Genomic DNA, 25,848 nt, shown 5'->3' with positions numbered 1-25,848 from the left:
AATAACACTACTTTCCCAAAAGGGGATTTGGAGTCTGAAGGTATTAGTTACATTCCATGTCAACAAATTTAAGACTTTTTACTCTTCCCCTCCTTAAAACCCCACCCCTGGCCGTATAGCTCAACATTGAAGGAAGATAGACTCTGATACCAAGTTATCAATCCCAAAAATTAGCTCGAGATGAGGTTTGCCCAAGTCTACTTTATCCCAAGCTAATCCCAAACTAATGTTAGTCAATATTTTTTTTTCACAATTAATTTTGAACATTTAAACAACATGAAATTTTACAACTACCAAAATTTAAGCTGCGCTCCTAGAGATGTCTAGAAGAAAAAGGTCCAATGTCATATGGCATAGCTCCTTTGCATTGGTAAAGGAAGACTAAGATTATGATTACTTTTTCGAAGAACGGAAACCAACAAATCCCAACATGGCAGCAACATCAGGATCTACATCAGCTTCTTCCTCTTCTGCTGCCTTCTCTTTTTGTACACACAACCAGAAATGGATAAACAGCATGCCACTAATTGTCATAGTAAACATGGTACAGTGATTTTACAGGAGAAAAATCCATTAGGAAAAGAGATTCATATGGAAATTCCATTTTTCAGATAAACAAACTCTGATTTGGTATTCTGCCGATCAAAGTCGCACATGCCTTCAGACAAATATATAAAGGGCTCAATTTTAAATTTTTCATTTTAGGAATTTCCATGATAGACGATACTTACCTTTTTCTCTTTCTTTCTTTCCTAGTGTTGACGCTTCCTTGGCTTCTCTTCTTGCTGTTGTTTTAAAATCCTTTCATATGAGAAAAAAAAAACGAGGAAAGGTATAACAACCCTAGTCCTAGATAAAAGTATTGAATGTTTCCTCTGTTTCAAAATTTACCTTGTTCTGTGAATATGCCAAGACTTGTCCGTTTCTTGAGAGTTTCAAATTGCTGATAGACCTGCAAGTATTTCAGGAGGAAACGCACCATCCCACTATAACTAAGCAGTGGTGGTTTGACATGCTGTTGGGATGACTGGAAATAACACATTTAATTGTCCAGTTTCAATACATCAACAGGGAAGGAACTTTTGTAAGCCACTATCTTCCACATATTATATGTTTTGTTTTGCATAACATCACAACAAAATACAAAGCCTCTGCTTAATCATTTAAAATGAAAAATACTTAAGGAAATTCACCCTCTTTAATTATCTATTTCTTTTTAATACTTCTGGTGGTTTCCTCCAATTTCTTCTTTAGGTTTGTTATCCTCTATTTTCTATGGGCTATTATTTATTCTTGCATACAGAAGTACATGTGTTTAATGCCAAAAAATTTAAATGAATAGAAAGTATCAAAACTTGCACATTACCATATTAATTAATTTCTCATTTGGAAAAAGAACTAATAATCACTTAAAAGATATTTTCAGATTTACCCAAAAAAAAAAAGAATTACTTAAAAGAAGTAGCAGTTCAAGAGATGCTCTCTCCACCCGCATAGACATGCCCAAAGCTCTTTGATTTACCGAACAAAATGTGAAATGTCACCAGAGAATGAAACCCCCATAGTGAAACTGTGGAGAACTATGCACATTGCTTTCCATTGACGTGATCCAAGTAGTTCGCTGAATCCTTCACTACACATTCACGTACCGAACAGTAGTATCCAGCCTGAAAAGAAGTGACAGAAATAATTAACCAAAATGAACATATAAAAAAAATCAATACAACAATCATATCTCCCTTTTATGCAGTGACAAAACTAGTATAAATACATTACCGTGTCCAACCAAAGAGCATCAACATAAAAATTGACATATTGAAGGCAGGCCTGTCTTCAAGAGCACACTATCCTCTATACAAAATTAGTTAAATCCTTGAAGTTACATACAATTGTTAAACTAACACAGCCACTTTTCTTCTCACTTTCAATTCTTAAGACAACATATATATTAGCTTTCCTTTCCGCTTGTGCTCATCACCACCCACTTCTATTTCATTTTCCAATAAATAGTAAAAAAATGCAAATTCTACAAAAAGGATAGCATAACACAATTTTTTTTATAGATATGGAGCACATAAACATAAGCCAAGAAGAAACAACAAAAGAAAGAAGGGAGGAACATCCTTCCGGTAATCCAGTGACTCCGAGAAAGATAAATCTAGCCACCTACGACGGTTAGTTTCCAACTACATGCTCCCAGAAATCATATAAGAATATTATACTGTAACAGAACAATTTATGATCATATAGGAACATGGTAAGAAGAAGACCTGCTGGCTTAGAGGACTTAGAGGTGCTATAGGTGTGACGACCTGCAAAAGATATATATGCATAAGAAGAAAACTTGAAATCCACAATATTCAACGCTATAGATGTCTCAAGCTTCAATAAAGTGCACTCAATTATTGAGTAGTAGTACAAGTATTGAGTAGTAGTACAAGTATTGAATTCTAACTACTAGTCGCTATATATCCTCAAATGTAAATATTTATACTGCTACTGCTATCTAACCTGAGTTTTTCCCAATCGAGATTCAAGGTCTACTTCATAATCTATGCTTCAAGGACTTTCTTTGCACTGGTGGAGCTTTAGCTGCACAAAAATGATATTGTTAGCTTCTAAGTCATAATTCTGCAAACCAATCACTCTCAAATTGATCGATTTCCCATAAGCTCCAAAAAAAACATACTCCTTCAGTCCCACAAAGACTTACTTTCTTTTTTTCTTATTTTTTATTTGTCTCAAATTATAGACTAGTTTCCTTTCGGAAAAACTCACTAATATATGCCCCCATTTAATATGCATTGAAAAAATAAAATTTATTAAACTTTTTTTGAAATAAATCATTTGTAACAAAATAATTTTATTGAATTCTCACAAAATCATGCTTGATTTTTTCTTCTTTTAAAATGTATTTTTTTTAAGTTAAAAAGAATTGAATTATTTCATTTCAAATATAAAATTTACATAAATAAAAAAAAGAAATCAACTGAATTGAATTCTTACAAAATTTTACATTTCAAACAAGGGGTTAGTTTCAAGAATTAAGTTAGCAACTGGAGTGATTTAATTTTTGGTTGAACAGATGGTATATTAAGAAAAGACTCTTTAACTACATTAACTGCATCCTCTTAATCCCTTGTTCTTTTGGAATGGAGGGAGAATTGATAACGATCGACTTACATTTGGATTTGACCCGCTACTCAGCCTCCTAAATAGAAAGAGCAAATGAACACTAGCAACTATAGAAGTCACTAAACCAAAAATACAAAAGAAAAAAAAAAATAAAACAAAGTGAGAATTGAAAATTCTGATACGATCAAACCTGCTTTTCACGCTCACGAGCGTGTTCTAAATACTTCTCTATTGAATTTTCTTCTAAATTTGTTATCAACAACAACAGTCTGCCCAAAACAGACAATCACATGAGCAAACGCTGCAATCAAGAAGAAAAATCGGGGGAAAAGACTGCCCGCAATATATATATACATATATTAATGAAAGATTAGCGTTAATAAATTTGCATTTACATTGTTATGAGCCATCTATCTAAAAATTTTGACCAGAAAACGGAAACAGAGAACACGGAGATATATTAATATGTGAATGTATCAAAGTAAATTATGAATTCGGAGAGGGGAATCTGTAAACCCTAACATCTGATTTGAGTCCAATTTCAAAGAAGCTAAAACCTGTAAGACGAAAGGAAAAGAATAACGCCCTGAATATATTAGCTATGGTGTATATAAAAATTAAGAGTGCAATGGGCGTTTGGTCTAGTGGTATGATTCTCGCTTCGGGTGCGAGAGGCCGCGAGTTCGATTCTCGCAACGCCCCTATTTATGCCTCTGCAAATGTTCAGTTTTCTAAAATAAAATGACAGATCTTAAATTTGGAGGACTCGATTAGGCATATAACAAAACGAGGACCAGGGGAGAAAGTCCAAGAATCAAGATCGAAAATGTCGATCTCAAAATTTATGTTCCAATAACCCTAGCTTTCTTGCTCTTTGCCTCATCTATTCTCGCAGACGACGTCGTTGTCCTCACTGAGGACAGCTTCGAGAAGGAGGAAGGCCAAGATAGTGGCGCCCTCGTCGAGTTCTACGCTGCTTGGTACTATCATCTCGTTCTCTGTCCCGTCCCTTTCTCGGTTCTCTATGTTGTTCATGAAACGCTAAGAATTATTTATATCACATGGGAAACCATAGCTGAATTCTCTAGTTAAATAAGCTTAACTTGCGACATTGATTGTGTTTCTATTTGGATATCTGAGTTGAAAGGTAGCTCCGGCGATTCATGATCTATGGGGTGATCTCTGTTGATTTAGCACTGTAACGCCGTTTGTGTTTCAGTTAGTGCGTTTGGATTCGCAGATGGGAATTTGGTTCTGTTTCTTACAGTTATGGGATACATATTATTTGATCACCGTGGGAACAGAGTGGTTGGAATTGAAGGAAGCCGTGTGAATAATGTTTAGAAACATGTGCTATTGCTGATTTCTAATTGAGGTGGCTAACAACTAATAATGCATTGTTGACGCTCAATTGAAGCTGTGAATGGTTATATATTAGTCTGGGTTATTAATGATGATACGTGCACAAGAGATTCGTTATATAACTTTGAAACTAGAAAATGGGACTGGGGTATGGATTTCTGAATTCTGATTCATTATTCTTCATGTAGTCATTCATTTCCTCATTCAACGTTCGTGGGATTGTTTGTTGGTTTGGTTCTAACATGATCAGACCTGGAATAATGCTTCTGTTATCTACATCAGGACCTTTTTTTTTTTTTGCGCTAAAACCTCATGTAGTTGGATGCCAAATGTTTATTCTGTTTTAAAATGATGCTCTCTTCACAGGAGGTTGCATATCTTTGAAGCTAGATGATGTGGCATTAATTTATGAAACTGTTTGTTTGTGTTATTAGTCTTGCACTCTTTCATAATTTGTGATTGCTTTTTTCAATTATAACGTGATCAGAAACATCAGGCCTGGAATGATGTTTTTGTTATATGCAACAGGTGTGGTCACTGTAAAAAGCTTGCTCCGGAGTATGAGAGACTTGGCACAAGTTTCAAGAAGGCAAAATCTATTTTAATTGGAAAGGTCAGCTATTCAGATCACAATGCCATTGATTTCTTGCTTTCTTTATTTTTATCCGCAGTCAATTTAATTGTTTATTTCTTATATATAACTGGGTTCTCTCTCTCTCTCATTAATTGTCTCTAATTTTGCAATTTTTTTTTATGCGTCCTTTCCCAACTCAACACGGACATGGTGAAGCTTTCCTCATGACCGTTCATAGAAATAAATTTTCCACTCTCATCTGATATTTCTTGGTGCAGGTGGATTGTGATACACATAAAAGCCTCTGCGGCAAATATGATGTTTCTGGATACCCCACAATTAAATGGTTTCCTTAAAGGGTCATTGGAACCCAAAAAGTGATTACTTTTCCGCCAAACTCTTACCCTTTATTTGTTCTTGGCAATATAAAATTGTAGGACTACTGTGGACTACTTTTGCACACCATACTCAGAAAGACATTCTTATCCTCTCTGAATTTCATTAAATGCTTTCCCCTTGATTTCATAAAGTGAACAAACAATGATTTAGGCCCATTTGTGCTGAAATGGCATTTTATAGGTATGAAGGTGCACGTACTGCCGAAGTCCTTACATAGTTTGTGAGTTCTGAAGGAGGTAGTATTTTATCCTTCTAAATTTACAAAATGTTGAATTGATGAATAAACTACTTGTCGTCATAGACTAATGATTTGTCTGTTATTTTACCTCTGCATTTTTTTTCCAGGAACCTCATTATTTTATGCCTTTTCACTGCATGTTTGCAAATTTAATTTTAATTTGGAGTTTTCATAGTTTTTCTGTTGTTTGACTCTTAAAATTGGTATATTGCTTTAAAATAGTTGCTTGTGAAATTCAGTTTACATTCTAAATATATAATATTTTTTCCATTTATATGTAGGAACCAATGTGAAGATAGCTGCAATTCCGTCCAATTTTATGGTATTAACACCAGATATTTTTTATCAGATTGTTCTGGATGAAACAAAAGATGTTTTGGTTGAGTTTTATGACCATGGTTAGTATCATCCTCAATGCTGTTTGCATGTCCTTCAGGGTTGTAATTGAGTACAGCTAAGCCAGCTCAAGCTTGATGTAAACCTAATGGCACAACGATTTTCGACACATAGACACCTAGGCTGAAAATGCTTTCAAAATTATTACTTGATATTATTGCCTTCTGTGAAAGGAGCACATATGGGTCAAACTTAGAAAAGATGTAAGGGGCTAGAGGCTAATAAATGGATGGCTTAATTATTGGCAATTGTTGCCAAGCAAGGTTATGCCAAAAGTGCCGTGGCCCAAGGGGATGTCTATTAAAGGACAAACTGAATTCTTCCTCTTTTCTTTTCTTTTAATATAAGATTTATGTTACAAACAGTAAGCATCCACCCACACATGTTTAGCAGTAATAAAAAAGTAGTTTACAACTTTTATCTCTTTGAATTCTTAATGAATTGTTTAACAATTGTGAAAGTCAAATGGTTTTTATGAGGAAATAAGGAATCATCACACCAGATGTAATGAAGATGCTGGCAATTAGCCAGCTCATTAGCCTATGAGCCAAATGCAGTTTAGGTAGGCTTGTCTTGTTCAATAAGTTCAGTCAATTTTAAGGCTTTGGATTATTTGATTGTTGAGTTGTGACTAAATGAGCTTTTTAAGCCAAACTAAGCCTCAGCAGTCCACAAAAAGCCTGATTCACTTTTTTTCACTATACCATGTCTAAATATTTGAACTTCAATCTCAACTGAGTGGAGTTGTGAGAGAGCTCCTGAATCACTCTAAAATATTTGCAAATAGGTGCTCTTTTTGTTCTTATTTATATTTTTTTATTGGCAGGTGTGGCCATTGCAAACAACTTGCTCTGGTAAGTCTATTATCTGCTCTTTTTGTTATTGTTGATAAATTGAGATTATATAATGACGGCTGAAATATGAATATGATGGAATTGAAAATGCAGGTATGGAGTAAGTGGTTATCCTATTCTTAAATTCTTCCCAAAGAGCAGCAAAGTCGGTGAAGATTATGGTGGTGGGCAGGATTTAGATGACTTCGTAACATTCATCAATGAGAAATGTGGGACTAGTCGTGATGGAAATGGGGGACTTCAAAAGTTAGTGAGATACATGTGCTATATTATATTATATTATTCTTCACTTTTTTATGGATGATATTCATACATAAATACATGTCTGTTTTATTGTTGTAGGCTGGTATAGTTGCTACTTTGGAGAACTTGGTTAAAGAGTTTATTACTGTTGGCAATGATGAGAAGAAAGCAATTGTTGCCCGGATGGAAGAAGAAGTTGAGAACCTTAAGGGTACCACCTCAAGGTTAATATACTGTTCTACTGCATAAAGCATAATCATAACGTCAACAAAAATTATTGCATTAATATTCCTTAATTTTTATAATGCATTATGCATTTGTTGATAGTCGGTAGCAGCTAAGCCTATCATAAGTATTCATTTCATTAAAAGCAATAGGGGGTATTCTTTTTAAGTACAAATTTCTTGAATCCAGTTGGACCTCTTTTTTCCTTCTAAAACAAGTATTTCAGTAACTGTTCTATTTTTCTTCTGTTTGCCGTTCAGATATGGGAAGATCTACTTGAAAGCAGTGAATAACTGTGTGGAGAAAAGTGCAGAATACCCCAAGAAAGAAATTCATCGGCTTGAGCGTATGCTTGAAAAGGTGATATATCTGATGAAAACACTTTTTATGAGCATTTACTGGTTTTGCTACTTGCTACTTGTATTCTTCTGTCTGCCTCAAACTCTCATCCATATGGGTCGATGATGAAATTTTTATTAAAATCAATCAATAGTAACAAACTAACTATAAAAATTTATCAAGTTTCCTAATACAAATTTAAGTTTTGGTGACTGCTGAAATCGATGAGAACTTCAATAACCATAGATGAAGTTAAATCTGGAAGATGATAAAATGTACAGTAGGCAGCATGATTTAAATATTACTACTTTTGGCTACCAACAAAATTCTTGTGGCCTTCATAATATAGAAGTTGTTATGATGCTGATAAAGGGACAACTGGAGGTGCACTTGTCAATATTAATTTGCTGTTTTTTATTCCTGTAAGGATCATTGTTGAAGCCATTTGTTATTGGGTTATCTGTAATAAAACAGAAGCTTCGGTTCTCAAGTGCATGAGTAGTTCACAGGCATCAATTCCCTCATGTTTGGCTGAATAGTTTTCCATGTTTTGTGCGTACAGTCAATCAGTGAAGTGGAGGCAGATGAGTTCACTCTCAAGAAGAACATTTTGGCAACCTTTGCTTGAAGCATGTTAACCACGAGTGAAGTCACATCCTCGTTTTGCTTGGATGCACTGGCAGCCTTTTTCCTGGGGATTTGTAGCCCAGGTAATGTTTGGGCCTGGGTAAACGCTGTTACGGTGGATGTCCAACTCGCTTGTCAGGTTTTGGCAACTAAAGTGTAATTGTAGAAAGAAAGGATAAATTTTACGTTACAATTCGCAACAATACAACATTTTCAGTTTTAAGATCCATAGATTTTTCTTACATGCTACATCTTCAGTGGTAATTTGGGACCATTTATGACAAAAATGTTTTAAATGAATGACTTTGTTTGCTAAAATTTAACTTGCAGGGCTGGTCTAAACGCAGGACCTAGCCTGTTGCTTTCTGTTCTTGATTAACTATTTCTCGTCTTCCATTTTGTTGTTTCTGGACTGCTGTTACTCGACTTGATTAGATATGCCCTGGAGCCTGGACTTTGGCACGACTCCTAATTACTTATATTTTATGAAAAATATTAAGTTTTTTAAGTACTGATTAATGTGCTAAACCAGTAAAGCAACACTCACCATGCTTTCCACCATATCCACCATAATTTATGCATGCATGCGGATGAAAAAGCACAGAAAACTGGCTGGTGAATGGAGCATCAATGCGAGTCAAACAGCACAATGGACAATAAGCAGCTACATCTCAAACAACCCATATATACCTTCCAAGAAAATCGAGTACCAAAGCAATTGATAAAGAAAAGAAGGAAAAAAGAAGCAACAACACAGTAAAAAAAAAATGGAACATAGATATGCCCAAAACGTACCAAGGAACGCCCAGAACACAACGTTGAAGATTAGGGAAAACGGTGGATCAATGGAAAAAAACGGCGTCGTTTCCCTGGACAACGTGTGATTAAGGTTAATAGAACGTTAATAGGAGTCAAAAAGTACGAAGGGGTAATGGACACAAAGCAGGTACGTCAACCACCCATTCCTTCCACCAAAACGAAGTACGAAAGGAATTAATGAAAAAAAAAAAAAAGGGGAGGTAACACAGAGGACATCAGCATGGCATGCCAGCACAATAAAAGCAGTCATAGACATGGAGAAAACCTACTGAGCAATGGCAAGAACGGCATCGCTTTCCATAACAACATGTTAACAAGGGAAAAGAGTTGTGTGAGCTCCGTAATTGTCTTCTCAGCCCAAGAAAGAAACTCTCTTCTTAGCCCAACCATTCTCATCCCAACAAACCTATGGGTCTCTTCTCAGCCCAACAACCAAAAGGCTCATAGAAAGACCAAAAGACCCTCCAAATATCCAGCATTTACCATCTCAACAATTTTAATATATTGTTATGTAAATGCCCTGTAGCCTGGACTTTGGCATATGGCATGTCTGGACAGTGTGGGGCAAAGTTAACACCAACCAAAAAGGCAATCTATTTGAAAGAGGAATGGTATCAATTTTTTTTCCCTCTTTATCATTTATTAATATATTTATTTATCATTAACCATACAAAAACATAATTAATGTAAACCAATAATATAGCAAGTGCTAAAAGTAGCTGCTAGTTATTGGGCAAGGTGGCTATCATTCCTCTATTTAAAATTGTAGTTGATTAACAAGGATAGTGTACTAATATTTATAGCTTATGGCCCTATTCAGTGATATAGTATTCATATAGAGCCTTCTAATCGAAGTGTTTTAACTAAAATTAACAAAATAATACTGGAAAGGAATATGGGGTTTGAACTCATATGCAGTATAAGTTAAATATTTAATCATTGGATTATGAGTCGATCTGATGGCAAAGCACTAGCGACAATTTTCAATTTGTGTTCATGTATCAATAGTATGAGATAGGTATTTGAATTAGAGTTTAGAATGGAAACTCTGGCAACAACTTTCAATACTTTGTAGATCATACAACGTATCAAAACGATGACGGGGAGATAAACATATTATATTGAATTCGGGTGCGTTGGTTCAGTTATGAAGTTTTGTAATTGGATGGAGCTGCACGTTATCAGAAGAACAGTGTTGCCGTAGAATTTATTTTGCAGAAAGGTAATAGTTATTCTCTTATTCTCACCTGTGCAAGTCTCACATGGACCGTGCAATGCCTAACATCCCAATCAGAAAACTCTGTTATATTTATTTGGCTCTGGGAAGACACTGAAATCTGGAATTCTACTCGTGTTTATGTGAATGTTTTAGGCAGAGACAGACGCTTTCACCTTTCTATGATTCTATCTACAGCATCTGTGCATACTGATGAACGTTATTGCAATTCTTTGTCGTAAAATGGGTTTTTTTTTTCTCTTTTCTGAAGTAGAAGCTAATAAAAATTAGAATAAGGTTTCACTTTTTCGCTTTGCACTCTAAAGAGTTAAATTTATATTAGAAAGCTGTCTACTGTGACAGAAGCAAAGAAAATTGAAAATTTTCGTTGTCATCTTAGAACAGAAAATGCAGTCATTCAAGAATTATCTCATCGAATCCATCGTAAATTTTATTGTTAAAGGGCAAGTATTTAGAAAAGAAAAAGGGAAATTCAGAAAAGTGTAGGTGGATAGTGATAGAACAATGTACTTGGATTCTGAAAGATACTCTTTTTGGTCCATTACAGTGATTCTTACAATATAACGTAGAAATAATGGACTTGAAACTATGGGGTTAACCTGATTTGAGTTTTGCCACTGCTCTTATCTCAGGGCCAAACAACTTGGTGGAGTTGGGTACTTAGTATCTCAGATTTATTGGCACATTTCATTATAATAATAACCACATAGCAAAGAATACATATGAACAGAAAAGGAAGAAAAGAAAAGAAAAAAAGAATTGCCATAGTAGTTCCCAGGCTAACTGCTTGATTTCTCAAGTGTCATGAAAAAGTTGATTTTGTTACTTAAAGTGCATGAGAAAGAGAAGTATCCATGAGAGAACTCAAAAAGGTTTATGATAAGAGTGGCAGGCAAGATAGTTCAAAGTATCTTGGTGAGTGCTGGTTTTTTTCGTTAAAAGAAATAATGATGGAGCCACTCAGTCACATAATGATCAAAAGCTACAAAGGCCCAGAGAGAAGAATCCAAAAAGACAAGCAACAATTGCTTAGGAGTTTTAGAATGACAACAATTATATCAAGATCAAGTCTGTCTCATCATCTGTAACTCCTTTACGTCATTGTCTTGTGTCTTCTTTATGTCAATGTCTAAGAGACATCAAATAACCCATATAAAAAATATATAAGAGATTATAAGGTCCCAATTGCAATTTCATTTAGATCTAGCCGATCTATTGGTGCAGATCGATTAAGCTTAACTAAATTAAGATAATGAAATGGACAAGGAGATTCTTATGGCCCCCAAGCTACCAATGGAAAAAAAAAAAAGGCGTAAGCAAGCTGATAACCTCAACCCTCCCTCAATATCCTAACCACCATCTCATAAAAGATCAATACAGCTGATCATACTAAGCTTGACCAGCGAGATACAACCAAAATCGCAACAAGTTTCTCATTGTAATTGTAGGTCAGTATGGGGGCAGCCTCATGGATACTATGGGTAATATGGGACCTCCACTACCTAACATAACAGAGTTATGCCTCTGCACCATGTGTATTGTATTATTGGTTCAATAATCCAATTAGGCCACTATTTCATTATGATCCCAAGTTGTTTACTCAACCAGAAGTAATAGATTGAGCTTTCTCATGGCTTACAGTTAATTCAACCCTATGACTATGAGAGGGTACAAAATACAAGGATCAGGAACTTCTCTTTTTAACAAAGAGAGAAGAACAAGACCAGACCCAATAATAAATACATATATCATCATTAAACTACACAAAGAAAAATATTAAAAAAATAATGATAATAAGATCTATACAATTCCTTTAGACTCATAGATTTTACCTTGAGGATACTGGATTCAGAGCTCTAGCAAATCCATTCATGGCTCCATAACCCTTTGAACTAAACCCTAAGCACCCAAGTAGTCCTTGTCTATAAGGCAGAAAGGTCTTCTTCTTCATCTCCTCAGCCTGTGCTTTACTTGCCTTATAATGCAACTCGTGAGGTGATGTTGGTACCCTTCTCTTCCCCACCCCATTCACTGGCTTCTTGCCTGAAGCCATTCCACTTCCCTTCACTTTCTGATTCTCCATAGACACAGCTGGGGCAGTGCCAACCTTCTCTTTTGTTGTGGCAGGAACTTGCGCACCTGCTGTGCTCATGGACTTCTTTTCCTTTGCTGGTGAAAAAGATATGTTAGACCAGAACTTGTTATTGCTCCTCCCTTCACTTTTGCTTCTGTAAAGAAAATCTTTCAAGAATACCCATCTTTTTGAGTTCCTTCCAGCTGATGATGACCTAGAAGAAGATGCAGAAACTGATGGAGTTGCTGCCTCCTCAGTCTTTATGTTTCCATCAGCTTCCAAACAAGAACTCTCACAAGATTCACCAGTGGAGCCATCGATCTGGTTCTTTTTGCTATCTTCGTCATCATTAGCAAACTCAAAAGAAGTACTTCTTAGTGGAGACATAGATCTGGTTCTTCTACGCAAGGATTTATCACGCAATCTCAGATCTCTGCCTCTCGTACTCTCGTCACTAACTATTCTTCCATCGTTCTTGATATCCATATCGTCCTCCTCTTCATCCTCATTTTCAAGATCCAACAACGGAGCCAGTACTTGGGGTCTCTCCAAATGTGTGGATAGCTTCATGGGACGGATCTGCCCGTTAAAAAACAATTCATCAGCCGAGCTCATGGACCCAGTTTGACCCGAACCACTCGACCCAAGTCTTGCAGAGAATTCAAACTCATACCCAATAGGCACAGAGCCGTTACCATTATCCGGTGAAGACACAGCTGATGCAGAGTAAGAAGAAGCAGTTGTTGTTGTAGCGAAGTGCATTGGGCTTGCTGGGCAACTATAAAAGAAGCCACCATTAATAGGACCAGGACCAGGACCAGGACCACGGCCGGGGCTAGAGGGAGCACTAACGTAAGGAGTGGAGCAAGTGCTGTCAACATCTTCAGAGAAGAGATGGGTATGTTGGGCAGAAGTAGGAACGCCATTGTTGGGATTTTGAAGGTCTGGTATTGGGCATGGAGTAGAGGGTTGGAGCTCCATTTCCTTGGTGTGTGAGTAGAAAGAGAGGACGGAGATGGCGTTAGAACATAAATTTAGGAATGGTCGAGACTACATATTTGCCCTTCAACCTCTTCCTTATATCGTCTGCTGCCATTGTCTTCTCATCGTCCCTATCAAATTATTACCAACAAGACTATAAAATCCATTAAAATAATGTTTTATTTATCTAATCAAGTTTGAATTTAGATTTTTTTATTTCAAAATTTTTTATTTTTATTTCAAAATTTCTTTAAAAATAATGGTTAATTTTAAAAAATAAATTACTACTAAATCTTTATATTTTGTCAAAATTAGTTACTTAATATATATTTTTAAAATTTAATTAAAATATCATTATATTTTAAAAATATAGCTTGATTTTATTAAATATAAAGACAATTTAATTAAATTTTAAAAAATAAAATATTGATAATAATTTATTTTAATTTTTACTCAATTTTCATTTCCCTTATAATATATAGAGATAATAGTTTTAATTATTCATTTTTAATGTGAACCCTAATTTAATTTTTAAATTAAAAAAAAAATTAGTATGAAGCCTTGAGAGAGAGGAAGTAGTGAGATGGAGAGATCGAGGGAGGAGAATAAATGTGAACCCTAATTTAATTACTATGCACCCAAATTAAAAGAAAAAAAAAATCAACGGGAAAAAGAGGAGAAGGCAGCAGAGTACTGGCGTGAGGTCACAGCACACATGCCCCTTATCTCCTTTTTGTCCTCCGCATCAATCGTATATCTTCTTTGCTTCTCAGCCGTCAGATTTCCTCCTTAATGTTATGATTCCTTACACGGAACTGGGGCTTTCATAGCAACAAAAATTACTATTTTACCCTGCTAAAATAAAAATAATTACTTTATTTATTTATTTTATAAAAATATATAATTTAATTTTAAAATTTTTAAAAATATATTAATTAATTTTTTTAATTTAATTTCATCCATTCTTTAACTCATTTAATTTTTTTTTTATATCTAAACTAATCTAATATCCTTCCCTTTATTTTTCTCCCATCTTTCCTTTTTTTCCTTCTCTTCGTGTTTCTTCCCTTATGCACTTCTCCTTCTCATTCTCATATTCTCTCTTTGTTTTGATAGAAAATAAAATATATTTAATCAATTCTTCGTTATTTTTAAGTAATGAAGATGATAATTTAAGAAATTTATTTTATAATAGAAAAATATAAAAATAATATTCAATAAATTTAATTGAAATATTTGAACAATTTAAAAAAAATACATATTCAAATTTAGTCAATACAAAAATTTTATTTTCATTAAAAATATAATTTTCCAAATGTTGTGTTTTTCAAAATATTTTGATTAAATAATTAATGTCACTAAAACAAAAATATCTAAATAATAACTTTTTTTAAAATATCATAATCAATTAATTAATTTCACTAAAAATAATAAATTAAAAAATAATTTAATTAGCATTAAAATTAAAAGCGAAACCCACGTTCATATGAATTGACCCACTCTATTTCTTTTTTGAAAAATTACATATGTATCAAAGACTTAATTCCTCAATTGAAATTAGCTTCACTCACCATATTCTTCAACTGGGACAAAGCTTACTTTTTTTTTCTATATATTTTTATATGTAACATACAATATCCTTATTTAATAAGGATTATCTACATCCTTTTAGTTTAAAATTTTATCTTTAAGAATTTTACAGTAATTAAAGTGAACCAAGGAAATTTTTTTGAATGATTTTTTTATTAAATATAATAAGAAACATATATTTGATAACATTAATAATAAAAAAAAATTCTTGAAAATTATTTTATGAATTTTTTTTTCTATTCAATTACTATTATATTAAAAAATTTATACATTATTTTCTTTAATTAATAATGTATTATTATTATATATATATATATATATATATATATATATATATATATATTTTTTTTTCATTGAATCGAGTAAAATAATATTTTTTATCATATTAATTTTTTTACTCTACCACTAATTAAAATTTATTAACTAATAAAAAATTTAGTAGATAAATTAAAGAATTTAATAAAAATAAAATTTGAAAACTAAAAAATACAAAATTTTAAAATACAAATGCCAATTTATTAATTTTATTAAAATAGATCAATTAAATTATAATTTTTTCTTCATAATTATGGTCTATTAGATTTTTTTTTATATATAAATACATTAATTAAAATTTTTAAAATAATGTAAATTCAATTCAATATATTTTAATTTTAAATAGTTTTCTAAAAAATAATTTTGGAACTTCTTAGTCTTGCTCTGAAAAGGGCCCTGTATTGGATTTGGATGTGATAGAATCAAAATTATTGAGTCACAAACAGTGAACTGATAAATCATTTTGCATGTTACAAAATCTGATGTTACACATCATTTCATTAGGAAATTTCAACCTTTAAAGTCAATTAGATCCAGCAATTGAAACTCTAATTTTTAATTTTTAATTTTTATTTATAGTTTTTGATATTTAAAGCAAATTTTCAAAAATTAATCATTAACTTTGAAAATTAACATTAGAGTTTTTTTTTTTTTTTTTTCCTTTAAGTTTCAGACCTTTTCCTCTACAGTATTAGGCGGTCTTCTCTTGTCCCTTCGGGCAGAGTACCTTCTCATCCGATTCGTGCATTCGTTCTCAACCATCAGGCGGATTTGTAAACAGTTTTTGGTTGGAGTGCAGCCGACTACGAATACAAGAAGGATTTGTTGTTGCCGTTTGTAGCTCCAGTGTCTCTAGTTTCTAGTTTTTTTTGTTCTTTGTTTTATGGTTGTTGCATGCTGGTGGTTTTAAGGAGCTTTTTGTCTGGTGGTTCGTGGTGATGGTTTGTGTTGTTCTGTTTCATGGTGCTATCTTAGGGTCCTTACCAACCCAAGGCGAAAAGCTCTGCTTTCTTCCTTACCATTAGCACCGAGAGAAGATTCTTTCTACTGCTAGAGTGTGAGCTTTTTGTCTTCAATCAAGTTACTTTCATGTACTAGTTCTGATAGCCTTGCTTGGCTTCCAAAGGAAGGGCTCTTTTGCATTTCTTACTGGAGTAGTTTATTGGTGATGTCAATTTCCATGGCGTTTCTTTCATGGTTATTATGGATTTCCAACTTACCTTCCTGATGCTTTTGGGATGTTGTTCGTGGCTAATTGTTCGTTGGGGACTTCATCTTCAGGCATTTTTAGCCATATATGGTCCCTTTGTCACGGGTAGAAAGTTAAGATAGAATGATGTGTAATATAACCTTTTTAAGAGGTAAAATAGATATTTTGTATTTTATTTTTATTTATATAATTTTAGGGAGTGTGACAATTCAAGTACATTGATGTATTTTTCTATCACACTCCATTATGTCCCAAATACTCTTTAAGGAGCGCGACTGGTTGGCCTTGCCCAACTGGCCTATCTTGTCACTTTGTTTGCCATGTCTCGTCTTGTGCTACTTATAGACTTTCTCCCTGCCTATAATAGACTAGTTGACCTTGCCTAAGTGACCTAGCTAGTCACTTTGTTTGCTGTGTTCCGTCTTGTACTCCTTATAGGCTTTTCCTCTATCTATAATAAACTGATTGTAATTATGTTCCTTGAATGAATGAAACAGTTTTTTCATGACATGTTTGTGTCTCTTTTTTTATTGTGCCTTTCATACTGATGATGCTTGCTTAGTGTTATCTTATTTATATGAAATACTTATGATACCTCATAAATTAGTCTAATTTGACCTAGCGTTAATCATGTCTTTGATTTTTTATAAATTATTATGAAATTTTTGTGTGCTGACTTATTTTAAAGAGTTCAAATCAAGTGACACATAGTCTCAATTGAGTGTTGAAGTTGGGCCGTGATACCCTGACAGTACTTCACGTAATCACTTACTTCTCCCAATGATGTTCGCCAATCAATTGAGCTAGGACTGCTAGGCTACTATTATCATTGAGGTTTCCCTAATGCTTTATTGTGGCACAACGAGAACTCTCTATCGGGTTATGGGTTCCGGGTCTAGATCCATTTTCCATTACGGTTTTCGTCTGTTATGGGCTTGGGTTTTTTTATCTCAAACATCCAATAAATAAATAAAATTAAAAAAAAAAGGCCATCCTCTGAGGCAGAGGTGCAGTTTTGAAACACGGAGTAATAGGTCAATTCATAGGATCCTAACTTTGGCCAGCTATTATTGTGTAGAGCCTTGAATTAAATAGATGATAATTGTAATGAATTGATCATAATAGAATCCAACGAGTTGAATTTATTTCATCACTTTAATTTAATTTTAATTTTTCTTAAAAACTGAGTCAACCTCATGTTAGATTCATAATGAATCAATAATTAATTTTGTACCTATATATTTTTATAATTTTTAGATGCATTATTAAATCACTTTATAATTTTTAATTATAAATATATTAATAAATTATATTATATAATTAACAATATATTAATTTAAATGATAATTTAGTTAATATAAAAAAATAATAATTCAAATATTATTTTTATGATAATAATTATATAAAATTACTTTAAAAATTAAATTTCATATATAATAAGTAATTGAATCAATAGCATGAAATTGATCTCAGAGGTGAATTTTATCTATGAAGTCAAATGTTATAATTCTTAAATTATTAAAAATTTAATACATTAAACTCGCTATTAGCATTTTTTTTTATTTGATGAAAATGCTAATAAATAAATAATTTAATAAATTGAGACTTTTTTTATTTTTTTTTTATATCTTATAAATATATGAAAAAAACGAATCAAATTATTTCTAATTGGCCAATTAACAGACCTTTTAAACAAACAATTAGTAATTAATTAGAAATAAAAGATAACACACTATAGTCTTCTGACATTGCAGAAGAAAGGCATTCTTTTCAGTAGTTTCTCTATCCAAGAAAGAAGAATATTGGAATCTATACACAAATGCATCTCCCAATCACTATTTGACAACACATTATTTTAGCCTAATTTTTTGTGCATTTTCCCCCCCACAGTATGCAAGTGGGTCCTTTTTTAAAAAAAAAAAAAAGAAAAGAAAAAAAAACTACTAAATTACATTTGGTGGGTATAATATTTAATCATTGTTGCTAAGCTTAGCCAATGGTTCCAGCTGACTTGACATTTGAGATGAAATGGATAAAAAGGGTTTTGCAATTTGGGAATAAACACATGGTTTGAAATTAAATTTGATTTTTTATATTAGCATGTAAGATGTGTTGACAATTTGAAACACACCTTGTGGATACCTATCTGCAAGCCACATACCCCAAATGAATGTTTACATACCCTTATAAATTCTAACCCCCTAAAGACCAATTACATCATAGTATATGAAATCTGAGGCTAAGTTCTTGATCTTCTTTTCTCTTGGAGCTATGATAGCTAGCTATTGGTTTATTAGGCCATGGCCATCAAGAATTAATGAGCTCAACCTACTTTTATTTGTCAAACTTCTAGTGAATTAATTGTTTGGATTGGTTTTGAATAGAATCTTTTGCATTCTTTGGCTTTATAGTTTCTATAGATTATGCAAGGGGGAGATTTATGATGGGACAGCCAATAATATCACTCACATGTGGACTCTGGACAGGCCTATTAATTCTTGGATGTCTGCACAAATTTGCAGAGGGAAGTGTGGGGACTGCAAAGTTTGGAATTCATTTTTCTAAATCTGGTCATTGGTTTTCATTTCTTCAAAATTAAATGGGAAGCATTAAAGTTTTGGAATAGAAGTTTCAAGCCATTATTATTATTATTTTTTTTTTTTAATGAGAAGCATTGTTGATGCATGTGTCATAAGAAGTCAAAAAAGAAGGTGCAGAATCAAGCTGTTTTCTGGTTTGCTTGTACTGGTTCTTTCATTGCTTATGGTCATCTTTACAGCAGCTCAGCCAGTGCTCCTCCGCCGCAGAACTACAGCCAACCTATCGCCAAGAACCGCAAGCAAGATATGGAAACAATTTGTGCGGAAACCTATAGCGTGTGATTAGAAGTTGCATGAATTTTCAGATATGGAAACCGGGAGGGCACTACCATTTCAGGGAAGTGGCAGCCAAACTTAAAATTATTGGAGATTAGGAAAGGATATTAAATGGAACAAGACAAGAATGGATTATATTGATAATATATATTCTTTACTACACCAAAACAGAATAATACAAGCGTGGAAGAGAAGCCTTTCTTAAGGGGCTTTCATGATAAATAAATCAGAAACCAGTTCATCAACCATAGAAGTTAGAAGCCCCTTCTCAATCGCTACACCCTCTTCATATACTTCCATGTTGAAGTCAAGCCATCTCCCATACTGAGAGCTCATGTCCTTGTCCACTAGCTCATCCACCATTAAGTCTCCCATGGTTTTCCAAGCTGAGATCTCCTTATACAATTCCTCTGCCAACCATCTCTTCCTTTGACATAACGTCCACAACTTAGTCCATGACTTGCAGCTCCCAACAAAAGCTTGTCCACACATGAGCTCCAACTGTTCACTAACACAATCAAACAAAGCCTTCCGCCCAAGCTTGGAGTACTGTTCTTTATTTCTTTTCATTCCATTCTTTTGATTCTCCAACTGATGGAAAAGATGTGGAGTTATGACCTTCTGGGTCTGACCCAATGTAAAATCTTTCAACATTATTTCTGCATTGTTAAGTACATGCCTCACATAATCCAGTTCCCAGTCACTTGATCCCCTAAATTCTGTCAAAATGAAGGTTCTAGTGAGCTTTCTTCTCATTTCTACTGTAAATATTGAAGAGGCTGAATCAGATAATTCTGTCTCTCCTTCCACTTCTAAGGATTCATTTGCAGAGAAATCATTGAGCACCTCATCAGATTGAACTGGTAAACAAGAATACATTTCTTTTGTTATTATCTTTATTAGAATGTATATGTTCCTAAATGAAGAAGAGAGAAAAAGAAAAATAATCTTGTGCAATTGAGAAAATTTCTGGCTTACAGATGTTCTACAAAGCTTGTCTTACACAATATCTCACACCACATTAGTAATTTAAGAAAATAAAAAATGTTGCAAACAGTTCCCAATGTAACCCAAATAACTTTCGACATTATTAACTGGTGCAATGTCTTGTCACAAACACAAAGAGACTGTACAAGATTAATCAGCAAAAGGTCTTATCACTATAGGCTGCTGATCAGTAACTAGTTCATATATTTGGTTCAGGTCCAGAATATCATGCATATGACAATAGAATTTGTTTTGAATCCCAAATATATGTAGTGACAAAAAGAATTCAGAGGAAAATGGACATGCTTTTACCATTGGTATTTGAACAACTTCCACTCTCCAAAGAAGGTTCAAGAATTGAAACTGGACTAGGATGTTGACATTCAAGGTCTTTTTCAGCTTCGCTGAAATTACTCCTGCTGTGCTGCTCCATTTCTTCGGATCCCTGAAACAGTTCCTAAGAAATTAGATACAATTACAAACTGTCAAGAAAAACTAATTACATTTCATCAAAATTTCAAGTTGGCATCGTGACTTTTTATGCACTCTATAAATTCTGTTTCCTAATTATAACTTTATTTTGTGTAAGCCATAATTTCTTTTTTTATATATAAAAAACCAGCAATGAAAATTTGTGCACAAGCTATAACTTTTAAAGCTCATCCTAATTAAAAAAGACTTGCATCTACACCAGCTGATTATAAACTGAATCCACGCAGCAGGACTCAAAAAAAGAACGGAAGTCAGCTAATACTTGGCCATAACTTCTGCTACTGTTACACCCAAATCACTAAAGCCAGTAACTCATATCGTAAGACTAGAGAACGTACCAAGGTTACCAGAAGAATATGTCAATACCACTACACCCAAATGCTAGTTCTAACAGAGTGAAATATTGTGAACCTTATTGGCACGTATTCCTCCAAGTTTACCAGCTACATCTATATTGGTACATAATAAAAATACAGTAGAAGCATAACACATGCAACTCCATTGACAAACAGAGATGATAACAACACTACAAAAACATTAACGGAAGGAAAATTGCACTTACCTCTTAACTTACTGGTTAAGAATGACGGCTCCATTTTTGGCCTCTGGTGGGAACATCAACCATTTAAAGTTCAAGTTATTTACTGTCTTCAATGTGTAGTACTATTATCATCCTCATTTGGGAACAATTATCTTGACTCTTAATTACTAGTTTTTAGGTTTTCAAAATGCATCAAAAGTTGCTTTCCCACTCAAGCATATTTAAATACCAAGAAGGGAGTCATATGAATTACAGAATACCCAAAAAGAATGCTGCAAAGTAGGATCATAAACGTATAATAGACAGACCTGCAACTTTTGGTTCTTGGTAAGCTTTGGACTCTCCACTGAAAAGCAATCAAAGTTATCTGTGTGGTCTGACTTGTCTTTTTCTACAAGCTGAATCTTCCTGTCTTGCGCTGCAGGAATGGTGTTAACCACATTGAATGCGTACATGGAATTTTGAAAACTAGATGTAGAACTAACAGAAGTCTCATCTTTGATTATGTTATATTGGGATGATTCAAATTTATTTGTTAATTCCTGCAGCTTTTGTTCCAAAAGAACACCCAAAGCATCACCACCAATTATACTCAACCCAGGAAAAGAAGACGTGGACTTTTGGAAGTAAGGATGATCATTATGGCCAAAAGAATCAACAGTAAAGCTGTTATATTTTCCCATCATTGAGGACTGGACATTAGGTGTGGTCCTCTTCACAGAAGATGTGAACGTAAATGAAATAACATCTGTGCCATTTTTCCTGTTTCGTCCGGCTTTGGTCAAGCTTCCATCTAATGCAATATTACAATTTAAAGACCTGTCATCTCGATTAAATGATACATTGTCAGAAACACATCTGTCAGTTTGGCAATCACCATTTACAGACTGTTTCTTCCGACATAAATTATTTGGTTTCTCCTTTTCAGAATTTGTAGCCACAGAGCGCACCTTTCTAGACATAGATTCAGGATTTAAAACAACTTTAGTTACTGTCCTACTTTGCCCAACTGAACCACTCATGGAATGAACTTTTCTGCCTGCCTGGTTAGAAACTGAATTCTTCAAAGTTGAACTCTCTTTACCAGATAGACAATTTTGCTTCTGTTTATTCTGCCTGAGCACATTGCTAGTCCTTCCTTCAGAAGTTCTCTTGCTTTTTGGTGTACTGGGCAGGCTCTTTAGTGGCTGGTTAGACCTGATTTCCTTTTCCTCCTGCTTATTGTTGTTATTTCTAGATGTTGCTCCCTCCCTTCTCTGAAGATTGGACTTTGCTTGTACTGAAAGCGAAACTGATTTTCCCTTATTCTTTAAACCATTAGAAGCAGGTTCTTCAGAAAACATCAAAGTGTTGCATGATGGCATGCCTTGGGACCCACTCTGACTCCTGTCACCATGCGTTGCTTTTGTATCCTTGGCAGCAAACGATTCACTTGATCTTTGAGGCTTAGACATATGTGCCACTTCCATTTTCTGTTTCAAATCCCAAATTCTCAATGGAACTGAAGGCATCCCGCTAGATGGCACTTTACCATTTACAGTTGCCTTAGGACTTGCCTCAATTATCTTTGCAGCTGCCTCCATTATGTAAGCCACATTCTTTGTTGGGATGAATCCAGGTGTCTTGATTGGAGACAACAGCTTATGGTGGGTGATAGGAATTGATTTAGCTGATTTTGGAGGCAATATTTCAATTTGAAATCTCTCAATTGGCCGGTTCTGCCCCTTTTGTGACCTTGATACCAAAGAATACCCTTCCTGGTTACTGGAAATGTTAAGGCAGTCCAAGGGATTATACTCACTCCATAAATTAGGGGTACTCCTACCATATTGAGATGCCCCAAGTAAAGCAGAATCATAAAAAGGACTAGAAGAGGGCTCAGCGACATTTGATGCTGGCAAAGAATCCAATCCCATAAGTCTAGCAACCACCCCAGGTGCTTTAGTTCCATATCCTTCATCACTAGTAACTGATGAAGCGCAACTAAAGTCACTACCCCCTTTGTTGCTTGAATTTGCTCTTCTATCATCCACCTTTGTCTGGATATGCAGCAACAGTTGACAATTTCTTTAGGTTAAAACTTAAAAGTTTACCAAATTAGTAGAGAAGGACATTACAACAGGAGAGAAACTCTCACCGCATGAAGCTGTGGTTTAGCCATAGTTTCAATATTTTCCTTTCCTTGCTTTGATCCTTCTACAATCACTGTGAGGGGGAAAATCTGAATAAATAGAATGACACCATAACCTTTTAAAATTTGGGCTAATGCAGAAGTGATACACAATCTAGAAATAACTTATGGACTTCAAAATCTACAAGAAAACAATTGTACCAGATAATTCAGAATTATTCACGAACAGCTTCTTATGTGACTTCCCATTCCAATCAAAGAAGTGAAAAAAGCTTCCCTTTGAACGCTTTCTCTCCCCCTCCATTATCTCATCTAAAACCCAAAATCACTTTGCAATGTTTATAATAACTAAAATACATAAAAGCCTCATTAGACTGATCATTTCATAATCACAGAAAGGCGTTTGAATAGAGAATGTGATCAGTAATAAGAATAACCTCCATTACATCATCTTCTATATATCTCAAACCCACCTTAGCTTATTACAAAACTATATCAACAAAAAAAGACCAAACAAAACCCATAGGGCAATTTGGACAAGTTACTGTCACATATCGATTTGAAAATTGCCAAAGAAGTTCAAATAGAAGAATGAGATTAAAAATTAGAAGAAATTATGACAGTTTCAAATCATACCAACGCCTAATTTTAGCTACATTGCTCATTCAGCTAGGTAAATCAAATCGTTCTAATCCAACATAGACAAAATTCAAAGATTAACGAGGCATAAATAAATAATTTCGTTGAACTGGGTATTCCTTTACGTGAACCACCAGAGAAAAGGAGAGAAAAAGAGAGAGAAACAGAGAATCCAAAGAGCTTGACCCATATCAACCAAAAGCTTACCTGAGATAATCGAATGCAGGACACCAGAAGCTCGTTCTTTTTGCTTCTCGTAGAAACAGAAATCATCCAAAACTCATCTGCTTAGAGCCAGCAAGCATAATGAAGTATCCAAAAGCAACTAAAATCAATGGGTAGTCTTGAAATGAACAAAAGGCACAAACTTTAAACCATTTCAATCAATCGTTCAGTCACTCAATATTCACATAACCCCATTCTTCAACTTCAAGCACTAAACTTTTTATCAACTTACTCCTGGAACTTCACAGACAGACGCACAGAGGAGAAGAACTAATGTCCAAAGATATGAAATTAGGGTTCAACAGAAAAAAGCGAAAAAAACTCAAAAAGAGCCAAAAAATGGTGACATTAGCAGATACAGAGATTTCGGGTACGTAAGAAATGGTCTTAAAAATGCAGTAAAAGGATCGGCCGGTTAATAAGTGTAAAATGTGTCAGTAACGGAGAGAATGAAAGAGCAATAAAATAAATCTAGCGAAAGATGAGACACATAGAAGTACGAGTGGCCACAAGAATCGCTGATTATGATTTTTAAATTATCAATTTAAGTTTAATAAAATTATAAATTTATATTAAATTATTAGGAGACAATTTGAAAGATGATTTTTGAATTGTCCATTTTGGTTTGAGCTTCGGTTAAAAACGGTTTGAAGGGCGATTTGAAAAAAAACGGTTCAAAACAGTTTAAAGGATGATTTAAAAGCAGTTTAGGAATGTTTTAAGAGTAGTTTAGATAAAAAAAAATTAAAAAAATTTTTATTGATTCAAAAGTTAAGTTATATTTATAAAATTATTTTAATTTTTCTTAGAAATCTTTCAATCAAAATAAAATAAGAAAAAAAAAGATACATATGAACAAAAATTATTTACATCAAGTTAAATTTACAAAGGTATAAATAAATACCCATAAAAAAATCTTCAAACTTTACTCCCTTATTACTGTAGCAGCTCACTCTGCTGCTGTGCCCTTTTCCCTATCTGCGACAGCAAAATTAAGCTATCGCTGAGTAAATTTTACTTAATGATGCACAATAAAATTTAAAAAGCTGAACATAAATCATTCATTGCCAAATCATAATTTAAACATTACACAATCATATTTCACAATGTTCAAATCACATTTATAATAAATCACAATTTAAATATTTCACAATTTTTAAAGCTCAATATAACACAAATTTGATCAAACAATTAAATAAACATAGTGTTGCCAATCAATAACACAACATAGGCCATGATATAAAATTTATGAACATGTCGTGTTGTACACCACGACAAGACAAACTCACCCCACTAATCAAAATCAATGAGGGAGGTGGCTAGCTAGTTAATGAGTACT

At 33.9% G+C, this 25,848-nt stretch overlaps 2 protein-coding genes, 2 non-coding genes and 1 pseudogene across 7 annotated transcripts; 2 read left to right on the top strand and 3 right to left on the bottom strand.

Annotated features, from left to right (window-relative positions):
- Positions 1-1,329: 1,329 nt before the first annotated feature.
- Positions 1,330-3,919, bottom strand: LOC110641824 (uncharacterized). The gene is made up of 6 exons (XR_002492349.2): positions 3,531-3,919; positions 3,326-3,404; positions 3,184-3,211; positions 2,512-2,592; positions 2,271-2,312; positions 1,330-1,667 (listed from the first exon to the last, which is right to left on the bottom strand). It is a non-coding gene; the product is annotated as an uncharacterized LOC110641824 (transcript).
- LOC110641825 (probable protein disulfide-isomerase A6) lies at positions 3,764-8,634 on the top strand (annotated as a pseudogene).
- TRNAP-CGG (transfer RNA proline (anticodon CGG)) lies at positions 3,766-3,837 on the top strand. Its single transcript has one exon. It is a non-coding gene; the product is annotated as a tRNA-Pro (tRNA).
- Positions 8,635-12,003: 3,369 nt separating the features above from the next.
- On the bottom strand, positions 12,004-13,679 carry LOC110641833 (uncharacterized). The gene has a single exon (XM_021793681.2). It carries the CDS (start codon positions 13,501-13,503, stop codon positions 12,277-12,279), a length of 1,227 nt encoding a protein of 408 aa, XP_021649373.2. The 5' UTR covers positions 13,504-13,679; the 3' UTR covers positions 12,004-12,276.
- A 5,922-nt stretch (positions 13,680-19,601) lies between these two features.
- LOC110641823 (uncharacterized) lies at positions 19,602-24,976 on the bottom strand. 4 transcript variants are annotated; one of them, XM_058146893.1, is made up of 6 exons: positions 24,492-24,975; positions 23,847-23,957; positions 23,652-23,719; positions 21,823-23,553; positions 20,794-20,926; positions 19,602-20,354 (listed from the first exon to the last, which is right to left on the bottom strand). In XM_058146893.1, the coding sequence occupies exons 2-6, from the start codon at positions 23,947-23,949 to the stop codon at positions 19,696-19,698; spliced, it is 2,694 nt and encodes an 897-aa protein (XP_058002876.1). In that variant the 5' UTR covers positions 23,950-23,957; positions 24,492-24,975; the 3' UTR covers positions 19,602-19,695. The 4 variants fall into 4 exon arrangements, with proteins under 4 accessions (XP_058002876.1, XP_021649358.2, XP_021649361.2 ...); XM_021793666.2 differs by lacking the exon at positions 23,847-23,957 and having other exon boundaries at positions 23,652-23,735; positions 24,492-24,976; XM_021793669.2 differs by lacking the exon at positions 23,847-23,957.
- Between the last annotated feature and the right edge of the window lie 872 nt (positions 24,977-25,848).

The sequence above is a fragment of the Hevea brasiliensis genome, chromosome 5 (genome assembly GCF_030052815.1).
Source record: "Hevea brasiliensis isolate MT/VB/25A 57/8 chromosome 5, ASM3005281v1, whole genome shotgun sequence".
Lineage (NCBI taxonomy): Eukaryota > Viridiplantae > Streptophyta > Magnoliopsida > Malpighiales > Euphorbiaceae > Hevea > Hevea brasiliensis.
Note: the sequence above shows the minus strand (reverse complement) of the source record. Positions and strands in the feature narration are given on the sequence as shown.

Bases quoted from the DNA above. Each gene is read 5' to 3' on its own strand.
- LOC110641833 (XM_021793681.2), bottom strand. From the start codon at position 13,503: ATGGAGCTCCAACCCTCTACTCCATGCCCAATACCAGACCTTCAAAAT.
- LOC110641823 (XM_058146893.1), bottom strand. From the start codon at position 23,949: ATGGAGGGGGAGAGAAAGCGTTCAAAGGGAAGCTTTTTTCACTTCTTT. The intron at 23,720-23,846 runs GTACAATTGTTT...TCCCCCTCACAG, and splicing joins GAATAATTCTGAATTATCTG to TGATTGTAGAAGGATCAAAG. The intron at 20,355-20,793 runs GTAAAAGCATGT...CTTGTTTACCAG, and splicing joins AAGTTGTTCAAATACCAATG to TTCAATCTGATGAGGTGCTC.